The sequence below is a fragment of the Stegastes partitus genome, unplaced genomic scaffold (assembly GCF_000690725.1).
Source record: "Stegastes partitus isolate 25-593 unplaced genomic scaffold, Stegastes_partitus-1.0.2 Scaffold745, whole genome shotgun sequence".
NCBI classification, from domain to species: Eukaryota; Metazoa; Chordata; class Actinopteri; family Pomacentridae; genus Stegastes; species Stegastes partitus.
In genome coordinates, this window is record NW_007578476.1 from 232,064 (window position 1) to 254,117 (window position 22,054).

The 22,054-nt window shown below is 42.6% G+C and overlaps 3 protein-coding genes across 8 annotated transcripts; 2 read left to right on the plus strand and 1 right to left on the minus strand.

The window, feature by feature from the left end:
• Positions 1-673: 673 nt before the first annotated feature.
• Positions 674-8,723, plus strand: LOC103364382 (semaphorin-4E-like). 6 transcript variants are annotated; one of them, XM_008291489.1, is made up of 16 exons: positions 674-1,058; positions 1,184-1,243; positions 2,244-2,556; positions 2,707-2,852; positions 4,507-4,569; positions 4,663-4,761; positions 4,883-4,982; positions 5,072-5,182; positions 5,309-5,460; positions 5,619-5,797; positions 5,902-6,058; positions 6,219-6,441; positions 6,606-6,721; positions 6,848-7,005; positions 7,386-7,438; positions 7,586-8,723. In XM_008291489.1, the coding sequence occupies exons 3-16, from the start codon at positions 2,448-2,450 to the stop codon at positions 8,251-8,253; spliced, it is 2,334 nt and encodes a 777-aa protein (XP_008289711.1). In that variant the 5' UTR covers positions 674-1,058; positions 1,184-1,243; positions 2,244-2,447; the 3' UTR covers positions 8,254-8,723. The 6 variants fall into 6 exon arrangements, with proteins under 6 accessions (XP_008289711.1, XP_008289706.1, XP_008289707.1 ...); XM_008291484.1 differs by having other exon boundaries at positions 674-1,728; XM_008291485.1 differs by having other exon boundaries at positions 674-1,243.
• A 201-nt stretch (positions 8,724-8,924) lies between these two features.
• cactin lies at positions 8,925-14,897 on the minus strand. The gene is made up of 10 exons (XM_008291490.1): positions 14,559-14,897; positions 13,207-13,855; positions 13,016-13,111; positions 12,721-12,866; positions 12,376-12,538; positions 11,502-11,616; positions 10,652-10,844; positions 10,360-10,482; positions 9,782-10,155; positions 8,925-9,627 (listed from the first exon to the last, which is right to left on the minus strand). Exons 1-10 carry the CDS (start codon positions 14,861-14,863, stop codon positions 9,137-9,139), a joined length of 2,655 nt encoding a protein of 884 aa, XP_008289712.1. The 5' UTR covers positions 14,864-14,897; the 3' UTR covers positions 8,925-9,136.
• A 699-nt stretch (positions 14,898-15,596) lies between these two features.
• LOC103364385 (ubiquitin-conjugating enzyme E2 R1-like) lies at positions 15,597-20,501 on the plus strand. Its single transcript, XM_008291492.1, has 5 exons — positions 15,597-16,339; positions 17,090-17,176; positions 17,282-17,379; positions 18,798-18,932; positions 19,492-20,501. The coding sequence occupies exons 1-5, from the start codon at positions 16,154-16,156 to the stop codon at positions 19,700-19,702; spliced, it is 717 nt and encodes a 238-aa protein (XP_008289714.1). The 5' UTR covers positions 15,597-16,153; the 3' UTR covers positions 19,703-20,501.
• The last annotated feature ends 1,553 nt before the right edge of the window (positions 20,502-22,054 follow it).

The window sequence follows — 22,054 nt, forward strand, 5'->3', positions numbered from 1 at the left end:
TTGCCTATAAGACCTCAATCATCTGCAAAATGTCCCCTCACATGATAACAAGTCAAGTTTTTTTCTCCCTGTAATTAATTCACCTGTCTTTATCTTTGCATTTATTTCTCTAATTTGCAATTTCTTCTTCAAGCCGCTTCTTTTTTTGTGAATAAGCTACACCTTGATTTGTGAAAAACTGATATTTTCCAGGAGGTTACATCAATCTAACACTAAAAATCATGACCCTGCACTTAATTTGATGCAAAATGTTCTGCACCTGTTTGTGCTTTTGCTGCAGCAATGAATGCTTAATGTCTTTATTCATGCAAAGGAAAATGGTCAGTTCAAAACACAACATGGGCCTAATCAACAATAGATTGTGAGATTTGGGGAGTTAAACTAAAGAGAGCCATTGCTGCAGACAGAAGACCCGCCCCTGTCACAGGCTTTGTTACATGCATTAAATCTCTCACATCAGCTTTATGCACATATTTCAGTGCAGGTGCAACATCAATCCTTCTTGTCCACGCAGATCAGAAACCTCCCACAACACACCACTGGGTAACGTTCACTCCTGTTTGGACATGTTGGCCAGATCTTTTTTTCTCTTCCAGGTGCTTTTGTCTGTTTTTTTTTTTTTCTTTTCCTCGCCCATCTTGAAGCAGCTGTGCCCTCTACCGACAGATAAGAGTGTGTGAGCGAACAATGAAAACTTAATCAGATCAGAGGTCAGAGCTTTTAACAGCCTCTGCGGAGGTTTGAAGGGAGCAGCAATAAAGAAAAAAAAAAAGAGAGAGAAAGAAAAAGCTGTGCGCGGCCAAGCGGAGCAGCAGCAGCAGCAGCAACCGGCCATTCAGAGCCTTTTCACGGTGGGATGTGAGCGCCTGAGAGGCTCCCTGTAGCACCGGAGGACCTGTTCTGTTTCCTTCAGCCGGAGCCGGAGCCGTTAGAGAAGCGCTGGTTTTTTTCTCTCTCTCTCTCTTTTTTTTTCTTTCTTTCTTTTTGCGCTCGTTGCTTTGAAAAGTGAACCTGCAGACCAAGAGGAAGAAGCAAACCAACGTGTCTCACATCTCAGGGTACGTTAGCCGCGTTTCTCTTGACTTTTCTTCTTTCACCATTTATCAAAAACTAAGAAGCTCTTTTACCAACAACCTGTTCGTTAATGGAGAAATAGTGGTGTTTTTTTTATCTATATAAATAGTGTTTAACAGGTGTTTTTTTAATGGAAACCTGCGCAGTTTTTGGGCGTGTCGGTGCGCAGGTAAGTGATTAACTTCTGATAGGAGTGTTTTGCTAACAGTGCACTTTGCTAACAGCTTCAACTAAATGTTAGCTTCATTGAAGTAGCCGCAAACCACAAATTTCCACTCTAAATTAACAAAAACAACCACGTACTTCACGTTTAGACTGTTAAATGTTGTTCTTTATCAGTTTATTTCTGCCTAATTGCCACACACTTGCTTTGTTTTTAGCATTTAGTGCATAAATAAGTAAGCTAGGCTGCACTGCATCTATGTATGAATGTACATGGGTGTTGGGTTGAACCTGCTTTTTGCCTCAGGGACAAATATGTGAAACATCCTATCAGGACTGCATTCTCTAACATGCTGTGGCTCATCAGTTAACACAATATCAGTTGGGAAACCTGCAGCACACACCCACCCAGCCAGCCAGCCAGCCAGCAGGTTGTAGTAACAACACTGGACCAAATCACTGAAAACAACAACTTCTGCTGCTGTTAGAGAGGTAATGAAAGGGGTAGCAGTGTCAGGGGTATTTGCCAGTTTGTAGGTAGACTTATCTGGGTTGTGGTTATGATCACATGCTTCCTGCCCTCTTTGTGTGAGACAGTTCTTGCAAGCAAACTTTTGCGCAAAGAGAGCTCTTCTCTAATCTACGCCAGACTTTGGCACTTTCTGTGAATCTCTCATTGTGTGGGTGTTTGGGTCTGCAGGAGAGCTGAGGTTGACATCCCTGCACCCTGCTGAATGCCTTTCATGGCCCTGCATTAACATCACTATGGCACTGACAGAATTACTGCCGCGCTGACTTTAGCTCACTCTGCTCTTTCCAGCGATTGCTGTTTTTTTGGGGGGGGTTTTGCTTTGTTTCTGTCTCTTTGTTTTAACACTTTTTAAGCGTTTCTCCTTCCATTGCATTCTGTGTAGTGTTTTTGCTGTACATATTTTCAACCTTCTTTTCTACCAGGTCTCACGTGCGGTGAATTGATTGTGATATCCATGCAACCTTGTCTCTTTCAGCCCTCCTTGGCTTTGTTTCTCCGGTCTGTGCCATCCATCTCGCCATGGACAGCCTGCTGAGCGGGGCCAGTAAAGGGGCCAGTGCCCTTCAGACAGCACAGACCTCATCACGTCATAGATGCCACTCGCTGTCTTTACCCCTGTATGAATGACTGTTAGGGAAACAATAAAGCCTAAATTCCTCTTAGCTTGAACAAAGGAGCCATGCATCCGCTGCTGTCCCTCGGTGTCTTTTGGCTGCTGCCCCTGGCCTTGATGCTGGAAGAGGACTCACCACTAGACTGTGTCCCCCGCAGATCTGTGCCCTATCACAGTGAGTGTTGCTCTATGTCTTGTGTAACTCTGACTTACAATGTGCCAACTCGTGTTGGCTCATATCGTTTATGTTTGGCATGACTCATTGGGGGAAACAGGTTTTCATTGCTGGCGGTTGCTGAGTTAATCACTCATATACTGTCTCTAGGGGACAACGCTCATCTGTTTCGTGAAGAGGGCGTGTTCAACTACTCCACCATGCTGTTGAGAGAAGACCTGGACTTGCTTGTGCTGGGTGCCAGGGAGGCAGTGTATGCTCTCGACCTCAATGACATCTCCAAGAAACATGCTTCAGTAAGAACGCCCTTGTTAGCAACTCAGTTAAGGAGAATTTTATCCTGGAGCAACTCTCATTAATTGTTGGCATTGGACTTAATTTGAAAGTTCTTATCAAAACTCCTTTGGCCTACAGCTGCATAGTTTTTTATTATCAAAATGGTGCTTAATGATAGACTGTGTGCTCTGAATCTTGCCTCTCAGGCTACATTTGCATTGAGGGTTTACTGAGATCCAGACAAAGGGTGTGTACCAATATCCATACTGTTATACTATTTAGTAAGACAGGAAAAGATTGCTGAGATCCAGACAAAGGGTGTGTACCAATATCCATACTGTTATACTATTTAGTAAGACAGGAAAAGATTACTGAGATCCAGAGAAAGGGTGTGTACCAATATCCGTACTGTCATACTATTTAGTAAGACAGGAAAAGATTTTGTATGTCCCAATACAAACGACAGTATGCTAGAAATGCCAGCATGTGCCACTGCATCGCCTCACGTTTTGGCGTATACAAGCCAGCTTGCTGTTGTGGACATCTTGACCCACAGTCTGCTGTGCAGCGGCAGATACGCCACCTATGCTATACATGTGTACCACACTTATTAAAAAATGCTTGAGCCACAGTGTGCACACACTGACAGATGACAGCTTATTTTGCACTACTGACTGCAATAGATATATGAGCAACATGGCTAAAGGTTAAGGCGCAATGTTATGACTTAGTAGTATGTCCTGAATCTACGCATAATGCATGAAACAGTATGTACTTTGGATAGGCAGCTGCAGTACGTACTGCAATCATGTAGGGATGCTCAGAGTTGTGGAAAAAGCGCTGCCTGAAATCTCACATGACAGCAATAAAGACACCCTTAAATATATAAATTAAGTTAGCAACAATAGTCTAAACTCTTCCAGAAAAATGTCTTTAGCAGCTCATGTGTACAGTGAACTCTTCCCATAATTTTACTGTGAAGGGACCATCGATGCACAACCACAGAAACAGCTGAAGTCCAGCTAGAAACACGAAGTCTTCTACCGCAGAACCTCCAGGCATGTGCGTCCAGAGCAATAATAAATATATAGATATGCCTGTGTTTGGTCATAATTTTATGTATTTTAGCAGTAATAAATGTATCCTTGTTCTTTTAGATCCCATATTTACACATGACCTCTTGCTAATTACTTAAAAGCTGTTAAATATATGACAGAAGTTTCATATTAAATATGTGAAAACACATTATCTGACCTTTCAAGCTTTTGTTAGTAAAGCTAATACCGTAATAGTATCACCAACAAAGCTGGCAGGCAAACAGCTTTGTAAGAAGGCACTATGTGTAAAGATAGGTGACTACTTCACGAATCAAAACAAAACCAGCCAGCTTATTTTAGCTGTTAGATTTCCACTTCAATACATTTGCAAGGCCATTTAACCGTCTCATCTACACTTTTATCATCTTAATAACTACTTTGTTTGCTTGATAAAGAGCATAAATGGTAAGAAGTGCCGATAGCAGTTTCCTCTCTCATTCTCTCTACACCATTAGTTTTCAAAAACAGCATGCAAAAAGCCAAAAGAGTGCGACAGTTATTTATTTCTTCAGTAGAAAACCACTTATTCCTGATAAACAGAAACAATGTGACCGACATCGTTGTTTTGTTCTTTTAGGTTAAATGGGAAGTAACGCAGGAACAAAAAGATGAGTGTAGAAACAAAGGAAAAGATCCCGAGGTTGGTAGTTTTGTTATGAATTGCACTTTTTGCCATCTGAGATTCATTGCATGTTGAGCAGATGCAGTCATTGCTTTTTAAATGCATTTACAGACAGAGTGCCTCAACTACATCAGGATCCTGCATAAGACGGAGGACAACAGGATGTATGTGTGTGGAACCAATGCTTTTGATCCAGAGTGCGACTACATGGTGAGATAAACTCCATTTACCATACTAATGAAACTGACTGAATAGATTGCTGTAATGTGTTTTCATCAGTATGATAAATCAAGGACAATTGTAGGATTAACTGATGTGTTTGTTGGTGCAGTCCTATACAGATGGGGAGCTGACTCTTGAGAAGAAGGCAGAGGATGGCAAAGGGAAGTGTCCATTTGATCCTTTCCAGAGATATGCCTCCATCATGGTTGGTGAGTAGCAATTGTTCATCAGGACAGATATTGAGTCAGAAGTTCAAAACAGAAAAAAACGTGTTCATGTAAACCTCTTCTCCTGCCAGATAATGACTTATACTCAGCCACTTCTATGAACTTTCTCGGCTCTGAACCCATCCTGATGCGCAGCTCTCCCGTCTCCATACGCACGGAGTTCAAAAGCTCCTGGCTTAATGGTAAGATTTGATAGTATTCAGTGTTTGTTTTTGTTTTTTTAACAAGTTGCTGCATTAATGAAATTACTTGTTTGTCTCTCATCTTAAGTGAGTCAAAGATGTTGTTTTTTCCTCTTTCTACAACAGAGCCCAACTTTGTTTCCATGGCTCAGATGCCAGAGAGTGACAAGAGCGAGGAGGGAGATGACGACAAGGTGTACCTATTCTTCAGCGAGACAGCTGTAGAGTGTGACTGCTATAACAAGCTGGTTGTTTCCCGTGTGGCCCGTGTCTGCAAGGTGATAAAGAGTTTACAGTGCATGCACTTGCAATGACAATAACATATAAACAGCACTTCCTCAGTTGCGCCCTTTCCGTCGCTTGATTATGCATCCCGTTTGTTTTTATGTTTTTCCTTTTGTCTTTGTGGCATTACGGCATCCCTCTGCGCTCCCAGGGAGATCTTGGAGGTCAGAGAACTTTGCAAAAGAAGTGGACATCCTTCCTGAAGACTAGAATGGACTGTCCAGTGCTGGAGTCCCAGCTGCCGTACATCATCCAGGACACGTACCGCTGGTGTGATCCACAGCAGCACTGGAAACACTGTTATTTTTTCGCCATCTTTACCCCACAGTCGTGAGTTGAACTCATAAACATGTTTGCGTTGGAAGGAGGAGGGTTTCTATACGTTCCATGGTTTTGGCACACCAGTGGGCTCAGTGTTCTTGTGTGTGTTTCAGTGACACATCAGACCTGTCTGCAGTGTGTGCGTACCGCGTGTCAGACATCAGCAGAGTGTTTGAGGAGGGAAAATACAAGAGCCCAGTCCCCGTAGAAACCTCTTTTGTTAAGTGGGTGATGTACAGCGGAGATGTCCCCGTCCCTCGACCCGGAGCTGTGAGTCTGCCCAATATTCAATTTGTGTTTGGAACAAAACAAAACCTCAAAAGGCAACACTCTTTTTTTTTTTACGTGACCCAGCAGGAAGCTGATTTCTTTTGTTCTCTGGATTCTGTTGTTCTCTCTTTTCTCTTTCCTTCCCTTCTTCTCTTGCCAGTGCATAAACAATGAGGCTCGTAAAGCGGGCATAAATCAGACCCTGGACCTCCCAGACCGGACCCTTCAATTTATCAAAGATAGGCCCCTCATGGACCAGGCCATCCAGCCAATAGGAAGAAAGCCGCTACTGGTGCGAAGGGGAGCTACATTCACACGCATCATAGTCAACCAAGTGCAAGCCGCAGATGGCGAGAAGTATCATGTGATGTTTATAGGCACGGGTAGGTGTGATTTTTTTTTTTTTTTTTTGCATCATTACCACACAATGCCCTTGCCTGTATATATTTCATTTAGCTGATTTTGATGACTTGACAACATTGCGGCAGACATTAGACTGTCGTTGTGTAAATACACCATGTTGCTTTTTTTTTTTTTCTATGAAAAGAGGAAGGCACGGTGCTCAAAGCTGTGAACTACGATGGAGAAATGTTCATCATAGAGGAAGTGCAACTCTTCCAGCCCCCAGAGTCAATCAAGATTCTCCAGTTTTCTAATGTCACGGTAATTTGAAATCACTGTAACCAATTTAATGCCTCCTTACTGTACAAGTGTATACTCGTTGTGAATTATAGTGAAGTACTTACATTCATTTCTTTGCTTATTCCTCGCGTGCAATGGTTCCAACAGGGTCAGCTCTATGCAGGCTCAGACTATGGGGCAGCACAGGTACCATTGGCCACCTGTGAGAGGTCCTTATCCTGTATGGACTGTGTACTGGCTAGAGACCCGTACTGTGGCTGGGACAAGACTGATGGGAAATGTGTTTCCGTTTCTGATTCACAAAGGTGAGCAGCAACGACTAGCTGTTACTTGTCAAGTCAAGTTAAAATGATTTTCCAACTATTTTTTTAAAAATTATAAATAATGTGTTTGAGTATGTTTTAAAGACAAGTCTAAATGTGAACATTTCCTGGTCTCTGAACTTCTCTGACAGTAAACAGAGTATGTTTAGCTTGTGGACAAAACCAGACATTTGAGGACATCAGACTGGATTTTGGGAAACACTGATCAACATTTTCTGATCAAACAATGAACAAGCAACCAATCAACTGAAAATAGTCATTAACTGCAGCCCCAGTAGACAACTGTCAAAACATGTATAGCAAGCAGTATTAATATCTGGTCTATTCAAACTAAATTTCAATTACTGCATCTTCTGCTTTAGAGAATTAATCCAGAGTGTGAAAGCAGGAGATGCCTCCCTTTGCCCAGATGCTGGTGAGTTAATGCACACTTGTACTTGCGAGTATGATCAGTGCATTTTTATTTTTGTGATAGAAACTAAACTTGCAAGATTCTGCATGTGGTCCTGTATGGGCTGTCCAAGTGAAAATGCTTATGTAGACCTCTGTTTTTTGATTTCAGACCCTGTCAAGCCAATGAATCAGTTCATCTGGCCGGGAGGTAACCTGAAGCTCAGCTGCCCTTCGCCTTCCAACCTGGCAGAAACCAGCTGGGAGCGGGACAACCGCCTCCTGACGCCCTCAACTCGGTTTCAGCTTCTACGAGACGGACTGCTTATCCTGAACGCTTCAGCCAACGATGCTGGTCAGTACCGCTGCGTGTCTGTGGAGCGCTCCAAAACCGACGAGTACACCAGCACTGTGGCTGAGTACCATGTCACAGTAGATCCTAAAGGTTATGGTAGGGGCGGTCAGCCGTTGTTTCCCCAAGCTCAGACTGATGGTCCTTCTGTGGCTGGACTGCAGGCTGTAGTTGCACTCCTTGTAGTTGGACTTGTTGCCCTTTTGGCCTGGAACTTTTACAAAGGTCACCTACCTCTGCCCTGGAACTGTGGAAAGAATAGAGCACAACCCCAGGGGACCCACGACAAGGAGGCTCAAAGCTCCACTGTGACTCACCAAGATGCTGTGAGGCCTGCACTGGCAGAGAACAAGCCGCTGGTGTCTGGAACAGACAACAACGGCAGGAACAACAACCACACTGGTGGGGAAGCTGCATTCAATGCTGCAGGGGAGAATGATGCCCCAGAAGTCAGCCTGCAGTTCATTGATGACGAATCAGAAATTTAAAAATCTCAAGCACATATTCAGCTTTCTTCCAAGTGTCAAGTGTTCAAGTTTGACAAATGGATGTTTATTTTACCAGACACACTGGATATATCAGTTCAGCTGTAATATTTGAACATTTAAATCTCAAGTTAAGAGGCATTTGCAGCTAACTGAACAAAATAAAAAGTGCAAGTGGTTGAAACCTTTGTTTAAAGAGACTATTAATTGTTGAGAATGAACACATGAAAAGATTTTATAAATCTTGAGTCCAAGTATGAGATACTTTTTTTTTTCTTGCTTTTTTGTTTTTATATGCAAATATCTTTTCTAACTTTGTACTAACTGTTTCAAATCCCGTTATAGATTGAGTTATCTTATAAAGATTGGTATGATTTTCACAGGGAATGTACAATAAATGAAATTGAGCCACTTCATTTCTAACCACTAGCTTCAGAGATTTTGTTCTATTGTATTAAAAATTTTGAAATCTCCTCCTTGTGTTGTTGCAGTGTGTCCACATATAAACCTTTTTTTTTTTGTAGCTTTCAGCAAGACTGGATTTGCCAAGAATGTGAAGAACAGATGTTGAAGTAACCTGCAGTTATGAAACACTTGTTTGTGCCAGTCTAGTGTTATGAGACGGAGTTTTTATAAAGTTATGAAGATCCTGTAACTATGAAATAACTCAAGAGTAAAGAAAAAAAAGTGAAAAACTTTAATATGTAATTTTCAGACTACATTACAGTTGAGTTTTCCAGACAATAGCACAGAGGTATTTGTATCTTTAACACTGCTTTTCTGTGAGAGCAGTTAAATCAATACAACAAAGCACACTGACTGTGCAGCCTAAACAATACACCTTCCCCGTATAAACCCCCCTCACTGGTCCACATTCATAAGTCCTTTATCTTCTGTAGCGGTACCTCTTAAAGTGGAACCACAACTGGAAGATCCCATTGGCGAACTGGCAACGGAAGCCGTGTCGGTGCGAGTACTCCCACTCCCTGTTTACGATCTTAAAAGCGATGTCTTCGTATGGTGGGCCCGCGTGGAACCTTAAAATCCCAAAGTCCTTGTTGTCGGGACTGGGCTCGAGGAAGTACTGAGGGGTGGAACGCTTGTCGATCAGATCCGGGTAAAAGATGTTGAACTTGTAACCCTGGACGATCTTGGGCGGAGGGTTGTCGAAGTCGTAATGCGTCTGGTTGTACTTGTTCCACTCGAAGCCGGTGTGGACCCTGTTGAAGAAGCGGGGTTTCCTGGGGCGGTATTTGTCTGCCCATAGGTACATTTTCCCCGTGACTGGAAACTCCACGCTGAACTGGGCCTCGTCGTTGCCCATCCCTTCTTTGGCTCGTCGAACGAAGGCGTCCTCCGCGCTTTCCTTAGCGTCACCTAACAGATATTTAAGAAATAGTGAGGCAATGCATCTCCATCACATTCATTTTTGTGTATTTTGTGTAGTTAATATTGGTTTAATCAACATTTCTCCTACTCGGGAGCTTCATTTTACAAACACTTCATAACTGTGATTCAAAGTGTCTCATACCGGTGACTTGCAGCTGTCTGCGCGCTAACTGCAGCCTGTGTGTATCTTCTTCCGGAGTGATGGTGTGCGTGTCCAGCGGCAGCTCAGAGGACATGAGCAGCGCTGGACTGTAGCGACCCGAGTCGTACTCCGCCTGGCTCTGCTGGATGAGGTCCTCCTCCGTAAGCACGGCCTCCACCACCTCGCCTTTCTCCTCGTCATCTTTTCCGTCACCCTTTTCTCGTCCATCTTCATCTTGGCTTCCCGCCACAGATGTACTCGGCCTCTCCTCGTCGTCCTCATCTGTTTCTCTGCTCCTATTTCTAGCGGAGGAGGATGAAGAAGCGCTGGGTTCTTCTGCTGTTTGCTCCCTTGATGGCCCTCCTGTTCTCTCCCTATTATAGAAGAAACAAGGATTTACATCTTCTTGAATTGAACAGGTGAGTATTTTTTATATTTTTGAGGCTATACAAATTTTCAAAAGAAACACAGAAGTGAGAAATAAAAGTAACGAGAGGAGGAACTGGAACCCCAGGTCATGTACTTCTGACACGGTTTCAAAGAGGTTGTGTGTCGAATGTGGTGTCGAGGTAACTTACTCATCTTCCTCGGACCTCGGCTCCTCTTTGATGATGGGGAACAAAGGTTCACTTTCTACTCCCTGTTCCTGTTTCAGCTTGAACAGTTTCTGACGCAGCACATCCTGGTGCCGCTCTCGCAACCTGGGACACAAACATTGCAGTTTTACATATTGTTCATTGCCTGCCCACATTTAAAAAAAAAAAAAAAGAAAGAAAAAACTCCCATGTAAGCTGTATTACTTCAATGTGCTTGTTTGGGTATTTTAATCATTAGAGCAGCAGATAACAGTGGCCGTTGGCTCATTCATACCTGGCTCTGGCCATGTACACTCTGACTTGCTGCAGCAGACTCTCCCAGTAACCGATATCAAGATTGGATCCTCCAGCCCGAATCTTCGACTCAATGTTAAGATGCAGCGCCTGCAGCTGGCTGTATGTCTTCCCTTTGAACACGGTCTGAACGTCAGTGCTCACAGCTGTGTTGATGCCCTCACGACGATCACCTGAAGATTGAAAAGATTGCATTAAAATGTTTAGTATGTGATTCTGGTTACAGATTGTTGCTACATGTGTGTTGTTTTCCAGCACGCACACAGAAAGCAGCAGACCGTGACGAGATGATAATTAAATTTAACTCAAACTGTACTGGATTAGAATTGGGCTGCAAGGTGGGTCGGTGGTTAGCACCATCGCCTCACAGCAAGAAGGTCGCCGGTTTGCGTCTCAGTGAGGACACCTGCGTGGAGTTTGCATGTTCTTCCCGTGCAGCGTGGGTTCTCTCCGGGTTCTCCGGCTTCCTCCCACAGTCCAAAAACACGTTGAGGTTAATTGGTGATTCTAAATTGTCCGTAGGTGTGAATGTGAGTGTGCTTGGTTGTCTGTCTCTAAGTGTAGCCCTGTGATAGACTGGTGACCTGTCCAAGGTGTCCCCTGCCTTCACCCTGAGTCAGCTGGGATAGACTCCAGCCCCCCGCGACCCTAGTGAGGATTAAGTAGTGTATAGATAATGGATGGATGGATGGATTAGAATTGCTGACTTTACCTGTAAATACTTTCAGCACTCACACTTTAACAAAATAAGACTTAACAGCACAGCAGAAAACAAAGAAACTTTGGTACAGAACTATTGTATGATAATTTAGTGAAAAAAATGATTGTACCTGGTCCTTTCCCAGAGGCCTCCAGTTTTCTCAGTTTGCTGATCTCGTCCTCTGTGATGGTCGTCATGTCTCTCCAGAAGTCCACGTTTTTGCCCTGCTCTAATTCCATGTACACCTACCAGAACAACATTCAGACAGAGTTCATTTTAAGAGCAGTAGATGTAAAGCAACTGTTAAGACCCTTTTTTTTTTTTTTTTTTTAGGGTCAACCTGCAAAAATAGAAGTAAACAAGATAATACGCATAAGTAGCAGTGATACTGTACAGATTCTTCCTTGTGTAGAAATTAAGATATTGTACAGATTCCACTGATCGTGAAAAGTAAAAATATTGCACAGGATTGCTCTATATGTAGGAAAAAATGTATACTGCACAGAGACATTTTACTGTATGTATTTATAAAGCACAGGTGTGAATGCATTGACGTTGCACTAGAGTGAAATATGTCAGCTTTTCTATTTGTGGTCTGCTGACAGCAGCAGTGGTTGTATGGAAGGACCTGTGGTATATCTACATCACACACCACAGGTGAAGCAATGTGTCACTGAAACAGTTGCACAGTGCTGTCAGAGTGTCCTCAAGTCTCTTCCTGTCTGCTGCACAGATGCTGCTGCTCTACCGCACAAGTCCATAGAAAACAGCTGATGCCACGACAGTCAAAAAAAAAAGGACCTCAGGAGTGCTCCCTGCACTCCAAAAGACCAGAGTGTCCTCAACAGATACTTTTCTCTGTTTTTCTCTGTAAATGTATTGCAATTGTCAGACTAGTCCAGTTTACAGTTTACAGTAAGTCCCCTGTTAAAGCAACCCTGTCCATAAAACCATTCTGAGCTCTAGTCGTACATCTTTTACACTTTAATGTAAGAGCAACAAACCTTAATGTCCTCCAGCAGGTCATCCATGTCAGTGACTGTTAGCCCATTGAGGAATGTGTAAGGTTCATGCATCTCTACAGCAAGATCATCGTCTTCTGCACTAATGTATTTCGCCAAAAGGTCAATAGGCTTTGCACGGCCATCGCGAATTCTGATCTTCGACCTAGAAAGACAATGAACAAGGGTGCGACACAGTGTATATTTGTATTAAGGAATTGTTATAGGAGTCTAGAAGTGGAATTGTGTAAGCAAACTGAACAAATCATACCATAATAAAGAAATAAGCCTCCGAGGAATTAAAAGAAGAAGTGTTTAATAAGAACATGAATATTGATGAACACTAACCTTAGTTTAGCCTGGTGCAGATGGAAGTTGTCTTCCTGTTCAGCCCAAGTCTTGAAATGTTCTGCTTCTTTTTCTCTCTGCAGCATTTCTAGCTCCGTCTCTCTCATGGCTTTCTCTCGCTCCCGCTCCAGACGCAGCTGTTTCACCTAAAAACAAAGCTACTATGATTAATTATTTCACTTCCAGTGTCTCCCAGTCTTAAAAAAAATACATTCCTAGAGTTGCTACCAAAAGTCAGGTACTGTTTTAGCCCTTATGTTGAAACTTTTCCCCAGTACTGTCCCTCAGTTCAAACCTTCTGCAGCTCTCTGCGGTTCTCCTCCTGAATGCATTTGTTCCGTTCTTTGAGCTCTTTTTCTCCGAGATGGCCAATGCCTTTCTTGTCCAACGCCTGAGAACATGCAGAAAATAAAGAGTCGTGCATGAGAAACAATATTTCTAAACCAGGTTACAACAAATGCCCAAACTTCCTGGCCAGGAACTCACCTTCTGCCATTTAAATGTGCCCAGTAAGTTGTTGTCACCGAAGGGATTGTCTGCATTAGTGTATCCCATGTACTCCTCACTCCAACCCATCTTCTCTCTCCTTTTCTTCTCCTTTGCCTCTTTCTTTGCTAATCTTCTGGCCCTCTTCTCTTCTGGCGTCTCCAGAGCTTTCATCATCTCCTTCTGTTTTTTCCTCTCCTCCTTCTCTTTGACTGCGCGGCCCCCATTATCAGACCCTGAACTGTCAGACGACTCGGGTGAACTGGAGCGTTGCCTTCCTCTGTACCTGTCAGTCATCTCTCTGCCTCTGTCAGTCATCTCTCTGCCTCTGTCACTCCTCCCTCGCTCTCTCTCTTCACTCCTCTTCCTTTGCTCTCGGCTTTTGTCTCTGTCTCCTTTTCGTTCATGATCTCGGCTGTTGCCCTTCCATCGCTCTCTCTCTGTGTCCCGGTCCTTCCTCTGTCTGTCTCTGACTGGACTGCCTCTGTCAGGACTTCTTCTTCTTCTTCTCCTCCTTTCTCTGTCACTGCCTCCATCACGCGAGCCAGAGCTGGACTGGGACCTTCCCCTTCTCCTCTCCCGAGATGTTCCTCTCCGATTCTCCATTTCCGGTCTCCTCCCTCTCATTTTGGGATCATCTAAATCAGAGCTGAAACAGAAATGGTGAATTGAGACCAGATGAATATGTGAGTTAGCAAGAATAAGAGAAGAATGTCCGAGGTCAATAATGAAGAACTTAGAAAGAGTGCCTTGTGGAGTCTCACTAAAACGCTACCCTTAAATCCACCACATCTCACAGGAATCTTTGCACATTTATGAAAAACCTCACTTATTATGCCATCACTATTTAGTAAGTGATGGCAGAGCTTTAAGGGAGCAAACAGCTCTACAAGCTTCCAAATATAAACTAAAGTCTGGGCACTTGATCAACAGGCCGTTTGATCTTGTTGTTTCATATGTTTTATTGATCGATTAGAATAAAAAAAAAAAAACCAAGGCAGTCTTGAGCATACAGTGCTGCAACACGAAGTGGATTACCCCGATGAAGTAAAAATAAACAGAATTTAGTGTGTCTAAATGAAGCTATAGTGCATGTACAGTGTTTTGAGATAAGGTGTGATTGTATACATGCTGATTCTCTGTATTCAGAAAAAGAAAGAGAAATCATGGGTCTGGCTTACTTTAATTGCCATGAGGTTGTAGTATGCCTATCAGATTTACGGCATAACACGAGGTCCCACTAATTTTGTTTTGCTGAAATCTAGCAACAGATATCACTATTACCACTATGTAATTAGCCGCGGTAAAACTTTACGTACTAACCAGCTAACACCAGATAGCAAAACACTTACCTTGAGGACCGACCCCTCGACTGGCTCCTCTGAAGATGTGGTCCTGGCCTCCTTTCGCTCTCCGACCCGCTACTGGACCCAGATGGAGCCCTCGGTTGAGGCCGACGTCGTGGAGGAGAGCCATCGCTCGAGGCCCTGCTGCCAGATCTTCCCCGACCACGGGCGGTCTTTTTCGTGTCCGCAGACCGACTGCGGCCTCTCCTCTCCTCTGGAGATCGAGACCTGTTCCCTCTAGACTTGTTCCGCCGGTCCCGGCTGCGACTCCCGGACTTGGATCGGGACCGACGTCGCGACTTCGAACCCATCACGAACTTTTCTGTCAGTGCAGGGTCCTGAATGGCAGCCTGTCGCGTAAATAAGAGGTAACAAAGAAGCCTACTTCGTGTCCATACAGTGTAGAATTTAGCGGTGTGTTTGTAAAGCATTTAATATCATCACATTTTTATTCAGGTCGGCTTCCAAAGGAGGTAATTCTATCATTTAAAAAAATGCGTTAAATTGTCTAGTTTAAATTTTTTTAATTTATTTTTGTCAAGCAGCAGAAAGCCGCCTAAAAGGGGCTTTTTATTAAAATGGCGCATATTGTAGACGTCACGACTACGACTTGAGAAAATAAACGACAAATAAATATCGGTTGTTAAACTACACTGTTTTAATGGCACCGAACATCCTAAATCAAATTAAGATAATATAGATTGACCAGTGTGTTGAAAAAAATTGAAATCAAAAATAGGTCAGAGCGGCTTTCAGAAACACAAACAACATTCATGTTTTCATGACGTGAGGCGCTGGCAAATGTAGTTCTGTGAGATCGCACTCAGATAAATAGCTTAAGAAATAACGGTCACCACTCAACCAATGTCTCATGTTTGAATTCACATGTCATATGTTTTATTTATAAAAATAACTGCATGCGTCATTGCGTGGCTTTTTATTCGCATTCAACGGAAAAATAATGTTTACAGACGAAAATTGGACTACAAGTCCCACACAACACAAGGCGCCATTGCCTGTTTTTAGAGGAGAGGGGACTCCTTTCAGCAACATTCTTCTTTAACCAGTCCTCTCTGAGGGCGGCATTAACTACATTTCTGAGTTTTATCGTTAGAGTTTTTATTTGGTAGATTTTCAGATGAGTAGCTGAATTTTCTTTTCTAGTCTGACTCTCGTATGCAGTTAGGAAGTGTTCGCGTCGCGGTCAGTTCGACTTCAGCTGGTCGGTAAGGTAGAGCTTGTTAGCTAGCTTTCATTAGCCAGCAGCTCCCAGTAGATTTACGGCTTATATCCGCGGCTGTCCTGCCAGGTAGATCAACTAAAGCTGGCGGCGCTGGTCAGCCACAATGGTTTGGTCAGTTGCACAGTTTCTCAGTATTGACATTGATAAATAATTCATCTGTTTCGGGGACAATTCAACGCAACCTTTGTTTGGCTCGAGCGCAGCCTGACAGGTTTGGCCTGTTTCATTGTCTGAGAGCAGAGAAAACGCAGAAGTTGTTTTTCGGTGTGGATTGTTTGGCTAGTTGGGCTAACCTTGCCTTGTAAACAAACCCGTCAGCTGTCGACTCCAGATAATCTTGAAAGCTACCTAGACCAGTATGGCGCAACACGACCCCTCTCATGTAGCCAGTTCACAGAAAGCACTCATGTTGGAAATGAAGAGCCTTCAGGAGGAGCCTGTCGAGGGATTCAAAATAACACTGGTGGACGAGGCTGATTTATACAACTGGGAAGTGGCCATCTTCGGACCCCCAAACACTCATTATGAAGGGGGGTATTTTAAGGTAAGAGCAAAACTTTCAAGGCAACTGTTGTGCCAAAAAGTGATCCACTGCCAAACACAAGTGGAGAAATGTTCCTCATGTCTCTGCATTATTTTTGCATACTCTAAATCCTGTATTGTATCCAGCCTAGTCGTTTTTATAGGTTTAAATAGCTTTAAAGAACCAATTCAACTCATATAATGCAGTTTTCGACTTCTTTAGTAAATTCAGCCAATACACTGAGACTGAAATGGTAATAATGCATCAAAATGCTTTGATTTCATCTTTGAGAATTATAGTTTGAATATTATAATAATTGCAAAAGAGATGATTTCTTTATTTTATATATAAATGCCATCTGTAAATAATGTTATTTCCAATTAAAACTATAAAGGACTGCCTGTAATCATCTTAAATGTAAGGCCTGATTGTGCTATATACTGCAAACATCTTTTACAAGAAAGTTTCACAAACATACACTTTTGCCTTCACTGCACACATGAAGTTTTGTGTATTTGCACATCGTGACTATTTGGTCGAGCAGCTGTAAATGTGTGAAAACTGGGTGATATAGCTTAAACATGAAGTGCACAAACAGGTTTTGGCACTTTTTCGCACAACACCACCAAAGAGGAATGTTGACAGTTTGGGTTTTTAACACACAATACACACAATCATCGTAAGAAAGGAAATGATGTTTCCATACTATGCAATGACATTTTATGGTAGAACACATGCACGACTACATGCAAATATCTGTTTGTGTTCCAGGCCCGGATCAAGTTTCCTATAGACTACCCATACTCCCCTCCTGCTTTCCGCTTCCTCACCAAGATGTGGCATCCCAACATCTATGAGGTACAGCGTCACAGCCTGGCTAACACCAACACCATTTAAATAACTGTTTTGCAGAGCTCCTTTGATGCATCTGAGAGTGAAAGGAATTGATTTTCTGTGTTTCAGAATGGAGATGTGTGTATTTCTATACTGCACCCTCCTGTGGACGACCCGCAGAGCGGAGAGCTGCCTTCAGAGAGATGGAACCCCACCCAGAACGTCCGGTTAGAGCACCCCTCATTATCTCTCTTCATATGGCTCTCCTTTCTGGTTGCCTCCCTTCTTTGTCCTCTCTCAGCCACTTCAATAATTTACCCGGCTCAGACTCTTATCGCATGACATTTGTTCTCAGTGGCGTCTTTTCACAAGTTTCCAGAACGCTCTGTCTGTTTGTGAGCTTTCAGCACCGTATGTGGTTTATGTGTTGGCCACAGGCAGTCCATACATATCTTTATGAGCTTTATTTATGGAACTGTAATTTCTAGGCATTATCACATGTGGTAAAAGTAAGATGTCAGTTTTCTTAAACAAAAGTGCTATTGTTTTTTGGGTTTTTTTTTGTCAGAGCTCATTTTCTCACAAAAGTTCCATTAGGAAATTCTCCATGACAGCAAATAATAAATATACCACCATTATCGAACCCACTTAATACTCAGTCACAAATACAATAAGGTCAGTCATTGAAAGTAATCTTAGAAGGCGTTTTAAAATTACATAGCATTGTTGTACAGAGCAACTTACAGTCTATGCAACAATAGATGCAGTTTATGTTTTTATATATCCAAAATTATGAAGGCTTTCATTTGTTGTTTGCACAATCTGGTGGCCATTAAAAGTAAAAATTTATATGAAAATGAGGCATTTAAATAGTGTTTTCTTTTCTTTGGGTATGGATTTGTCATAGCAGGAAAACTTCAGGTGCCAATAGAACTTCACCTCGCCTGGAAAGTAGACTTAAGTAGGCAGCAGCAGGGAACAGAGCTCTTCAGCTGCAATGAACTCAGACACTTTTCAACAGCCTTCAGTCTGTACGGACGGATGCAGAAACACAAACGTCCTGTTAAATATGATTCTAATTTAATAAAATGTGAACATATCCATGTATCAGTTTGTACACAGGCTTCAGTCGTGTTAAATATGACAGGCTAGCCTACTAAAATGCTGTCTACGTAATTTTAACAGAACAAAAAAAATTCACATTCCCTGACTCCAGCTGCTTCCATTATTATTATGTGATTTCTTTACTCCTGTATTACATAAACTGAATATCTTTGAGGTTGTTGTGGACACACTGACCGACAGTTTTCACCAATTTCTGACATTTTGTAATCCAAAATACTAATCAGTTCATCAAGAAAATGAAAGATTAAACAAGTCTTTATTATCAATGAACATGAAAATACAATGGAATTCTGTTGGTGATCTCTTACAATAGCAGCATGAGTCATAGAGAATAACTGACAAATTAACTTAAAATAAAATAATCATTAGTTGCAGCTCCACTGACTGTCTAACATAAAATACATTTTATAAGACAGTGGACATGAGGAGTAATATAGAATAAATATTCCACATAAAACGTTTGTGTTTGTATCATGTTTAAAATGCTGTCACACTGACTCACCTCTGTGTTTGCTTCCAGGACCATCCTGCTGAGTGTGATCTCGCTGCTGAACGAACCCAACACCTTTTCTCCTGCCAACGTGGACGCCTCCGTCATGTACCGCAAATGGAGGGACAGCAAAGGCAAAGACCGGGAATACGTAGAGATCATCAGGTAAACAGTCACACAGTATTCTCACACATCCATCCAGCTATTATCTATACATCGCTTAATCCTCACAAGGGTCATGGGGGGCTGGAGTCTATCCCAGCTGACTCAGGGTGAAGGCAGGGGACACCCTGGACAGGTCACCAGTCTATCACAGGGCTACACTTAGAGACAGACAACCAAGCACACTCACATTCACACCTATGGACAATTTAGAATCACCAATGAACCTCAACATGTTTTTGGACCTTGTGGGAGGAAGCCGGAGAACCCGGAGAGAACCCACGCTGCACGGGGAGAACATGCAAACTCCCCGCCGAAAGATCCCGGGTGTCCTCAACAGGACGCGAACCGGTGATCTTCTTACTGCGAGGCAACAGTGCTAACCACCGACCCACCTTGCAGCATCCTCACACATAGCCATGCTTATTTTTTTTCTTTCTTACAACAGCTGGCAAAACCTGTGGATAAAAATCCCTCTGTTTATCGTTTGAAGTTTTTGTCTGTATGTCCAAAGTCCCTGTTTGTTCATCACAGTGTCTGTATTCTTTGAAATGTCTCTCAGGAAACAGGTGTTGGCCACCAAGGCAGAGGCTGAGCGCGACGGCGTGAAGGTTCCCACCACGCTGGCCGAGTACTGCGTCCGCACACGTGCCCCGGCCCCCGACGAAGGCTCCGACCTCTTCTATGACTACTACTATGACGACGACGACGTGGAGGGCGGGGACGGCGACTGCTGCTACGACGAAGACGACTCGGGCAACGAGGAGTCGTGACGTGCTTTTCGACCCAACGCCCAGTCCAGCTGACGTACGCTACCCCCTTTTTTCTGCCCGGGTTGCCAGATATTCTAGGTGTACAACCGAGGAAGATTCGAAGCTTCCCTCCTCTAAACCAATAAAAAGAGCTTTTTTTCTGAAGCCTCTGAACTCGTCTCAGAGGTTGAAACTGATGCCTCGTTGTCGGAAGGGTCAGACCTGGTAAGATTTGCACCAGCACAAAAGTCACCAGTTTCTTCAATTTTGCAAACCGTTCTCATCATCACCTCAAACCTTACTTTGAGAGAATAACTTACATTATTCTGCAGAGTTGTTCAGTGTCGTGTATAGCATAAGATGTAGTGGGGTAAGCACCACTGTCAACAATAGCAACATTTGCACTGGTGCAAACACTTCCAAACATTTCTCAGCCTCTCTCTCTCTTGCATATCTTTAGTTCCCTAATTGTAACAGGGTGTTTGCTCACCAGTATTTGCTCTCAGCGACAGACAGAAGATTTTTGGACTTCAAGAAGCCTGTTTGTGTTGAACAGCACAACTGCAAATATCCGATATTTCCAAGTTTCACAGTCTGTCTTCGCTTCGATAGGACAGGACATGAAATTGTCACGTGACAGTGTTTTCAAAGTTCTTGTGCATGCCAGAACATCTTTGGAAGCTTTTTGTCTCTTTTACTGGTGGACTGTTTACCTACATCATGATCTGTTTTCGGCTCTGTGATAACACGGACTTGTGACGACGGAGGACTCTCTATGTGGAGGACCGGCTGGCTGAGTCAGCAGGTCAAACCCTCATGTGGACCTTTTTTTTTTTTTTTTTTGCTAACACGAAATCGATCTTTGCCGTGTTTCTTTCTGGTTGATGTTGGATGTGTTTCTCTGTCATTTTGAGCGTGTGTGTGTGTGTGTGTGCGGGGAGGAGGGGGGGTTATGTTATTTGAAGTAGCTCAGATTAAGAGTTGTGTAGGATGACCAAGTTTTTCAAGGGGGGGGATGGGGAGGGGCAGAACTAATTATTGATCAGAATTGTATTTCTCCTCAGGGTCGCTCTCTGAGAGGCCCGATGGACCCAAAGACCTAAAGCAGTGTGTAAAAGAGAGCCCAAAACTTTGCGATCACTGTTTGTTGTACTCTTTGTCTTTGTTTGCTCTTTTGCTCTCTTGCAGGCTTCATTATTTTAGTCTCTTTCTTTGGTTTGACGTTATGCCAGCACTCTTTGCTTGAGAATGATTTACATGATGAGATTATGAGGTTTGCGGGGGAATAGGGTGACGTCAACGTCTGTCAGAAGGTGTAATATCAGGTTTATTAAAGTTTTTCAGCCCCAGAAGTGAAAAAAGAAGAAGGTCGCTGCAATTTTTCTTTTCATCACTATTCTTTGTGTTAGCTGAGAGTGGAACGGGTTTTCGGTATTATTTTCAGAGCGTATGGGTGTCAGCTGCGTGTATATTTTCTTTCATCAGCAATATTGATTGTTGTATTTACTTAAATTGGGACGTCAGATACTGATATTCTCAGGATAATGAATTACATGTGACAACAGTTAAGACAAGCAACTATTTTCTTCTTTAGGTGGTCTTCAGTGTTGGTTTACAGCTTCAACAGGAACCATAACCGATATGCACATGTAGCTGTATGGATGATCACCATGTTGTTTTATTCACCTGTGTCTATTTTTTATTTTCGGCTATTTAAAACTGAAAAATAAAGATTTATTTGAAAAAAAAGAAAAAAGCACATTCTTAAATTGCGTTGAATATCTGTTGCAACAGTTACAGTTGATAGATAAATCTGAAAATCCTATTTTTTCTTACAGGTATGTGAGCTTTTCTTTTTGTCTCCAAATGGTGATTCCCTCATGCAGTTTCTATGTTTTACAGCATGAGGTTATTACTTGTGTGGTTGCCACTTTCTCATCTCTTGGAGAGTTTGAAGGCTTTGTCATTTATTTATTTATTTTAAACCTAGGAATCCATTTTTGACATCATGGCGTTTTTTTTTTTTTTTTTCCTCAGATTTTAGTTGTTTTACCTCATAGCTTAACATACTTTTTAAAGACATTATCAAGAAGGTATAAAAGGTTGAAATAAGAGGGACAGCTCTTTGCATTTAATAAACCCAGTGGGGAATACCTCTTAGTGCTCTAGCTTCATAATTAGAAATTTTGCAGAGAGTTGATTTGGAAAGAGATTTACTGTCAGGTTTTTTAAATCTCAGAAACATGGTGCTAATTTTTGATATTTTTCACAAACAAATATCTATTTATTCAAGAAAAAAAAAGATGTCAAGCAGTTTTCTGAAATCTTTTACCTTTCATTGGTAGCTTTATGGGGCTGCAAGGTGGCGCAGTT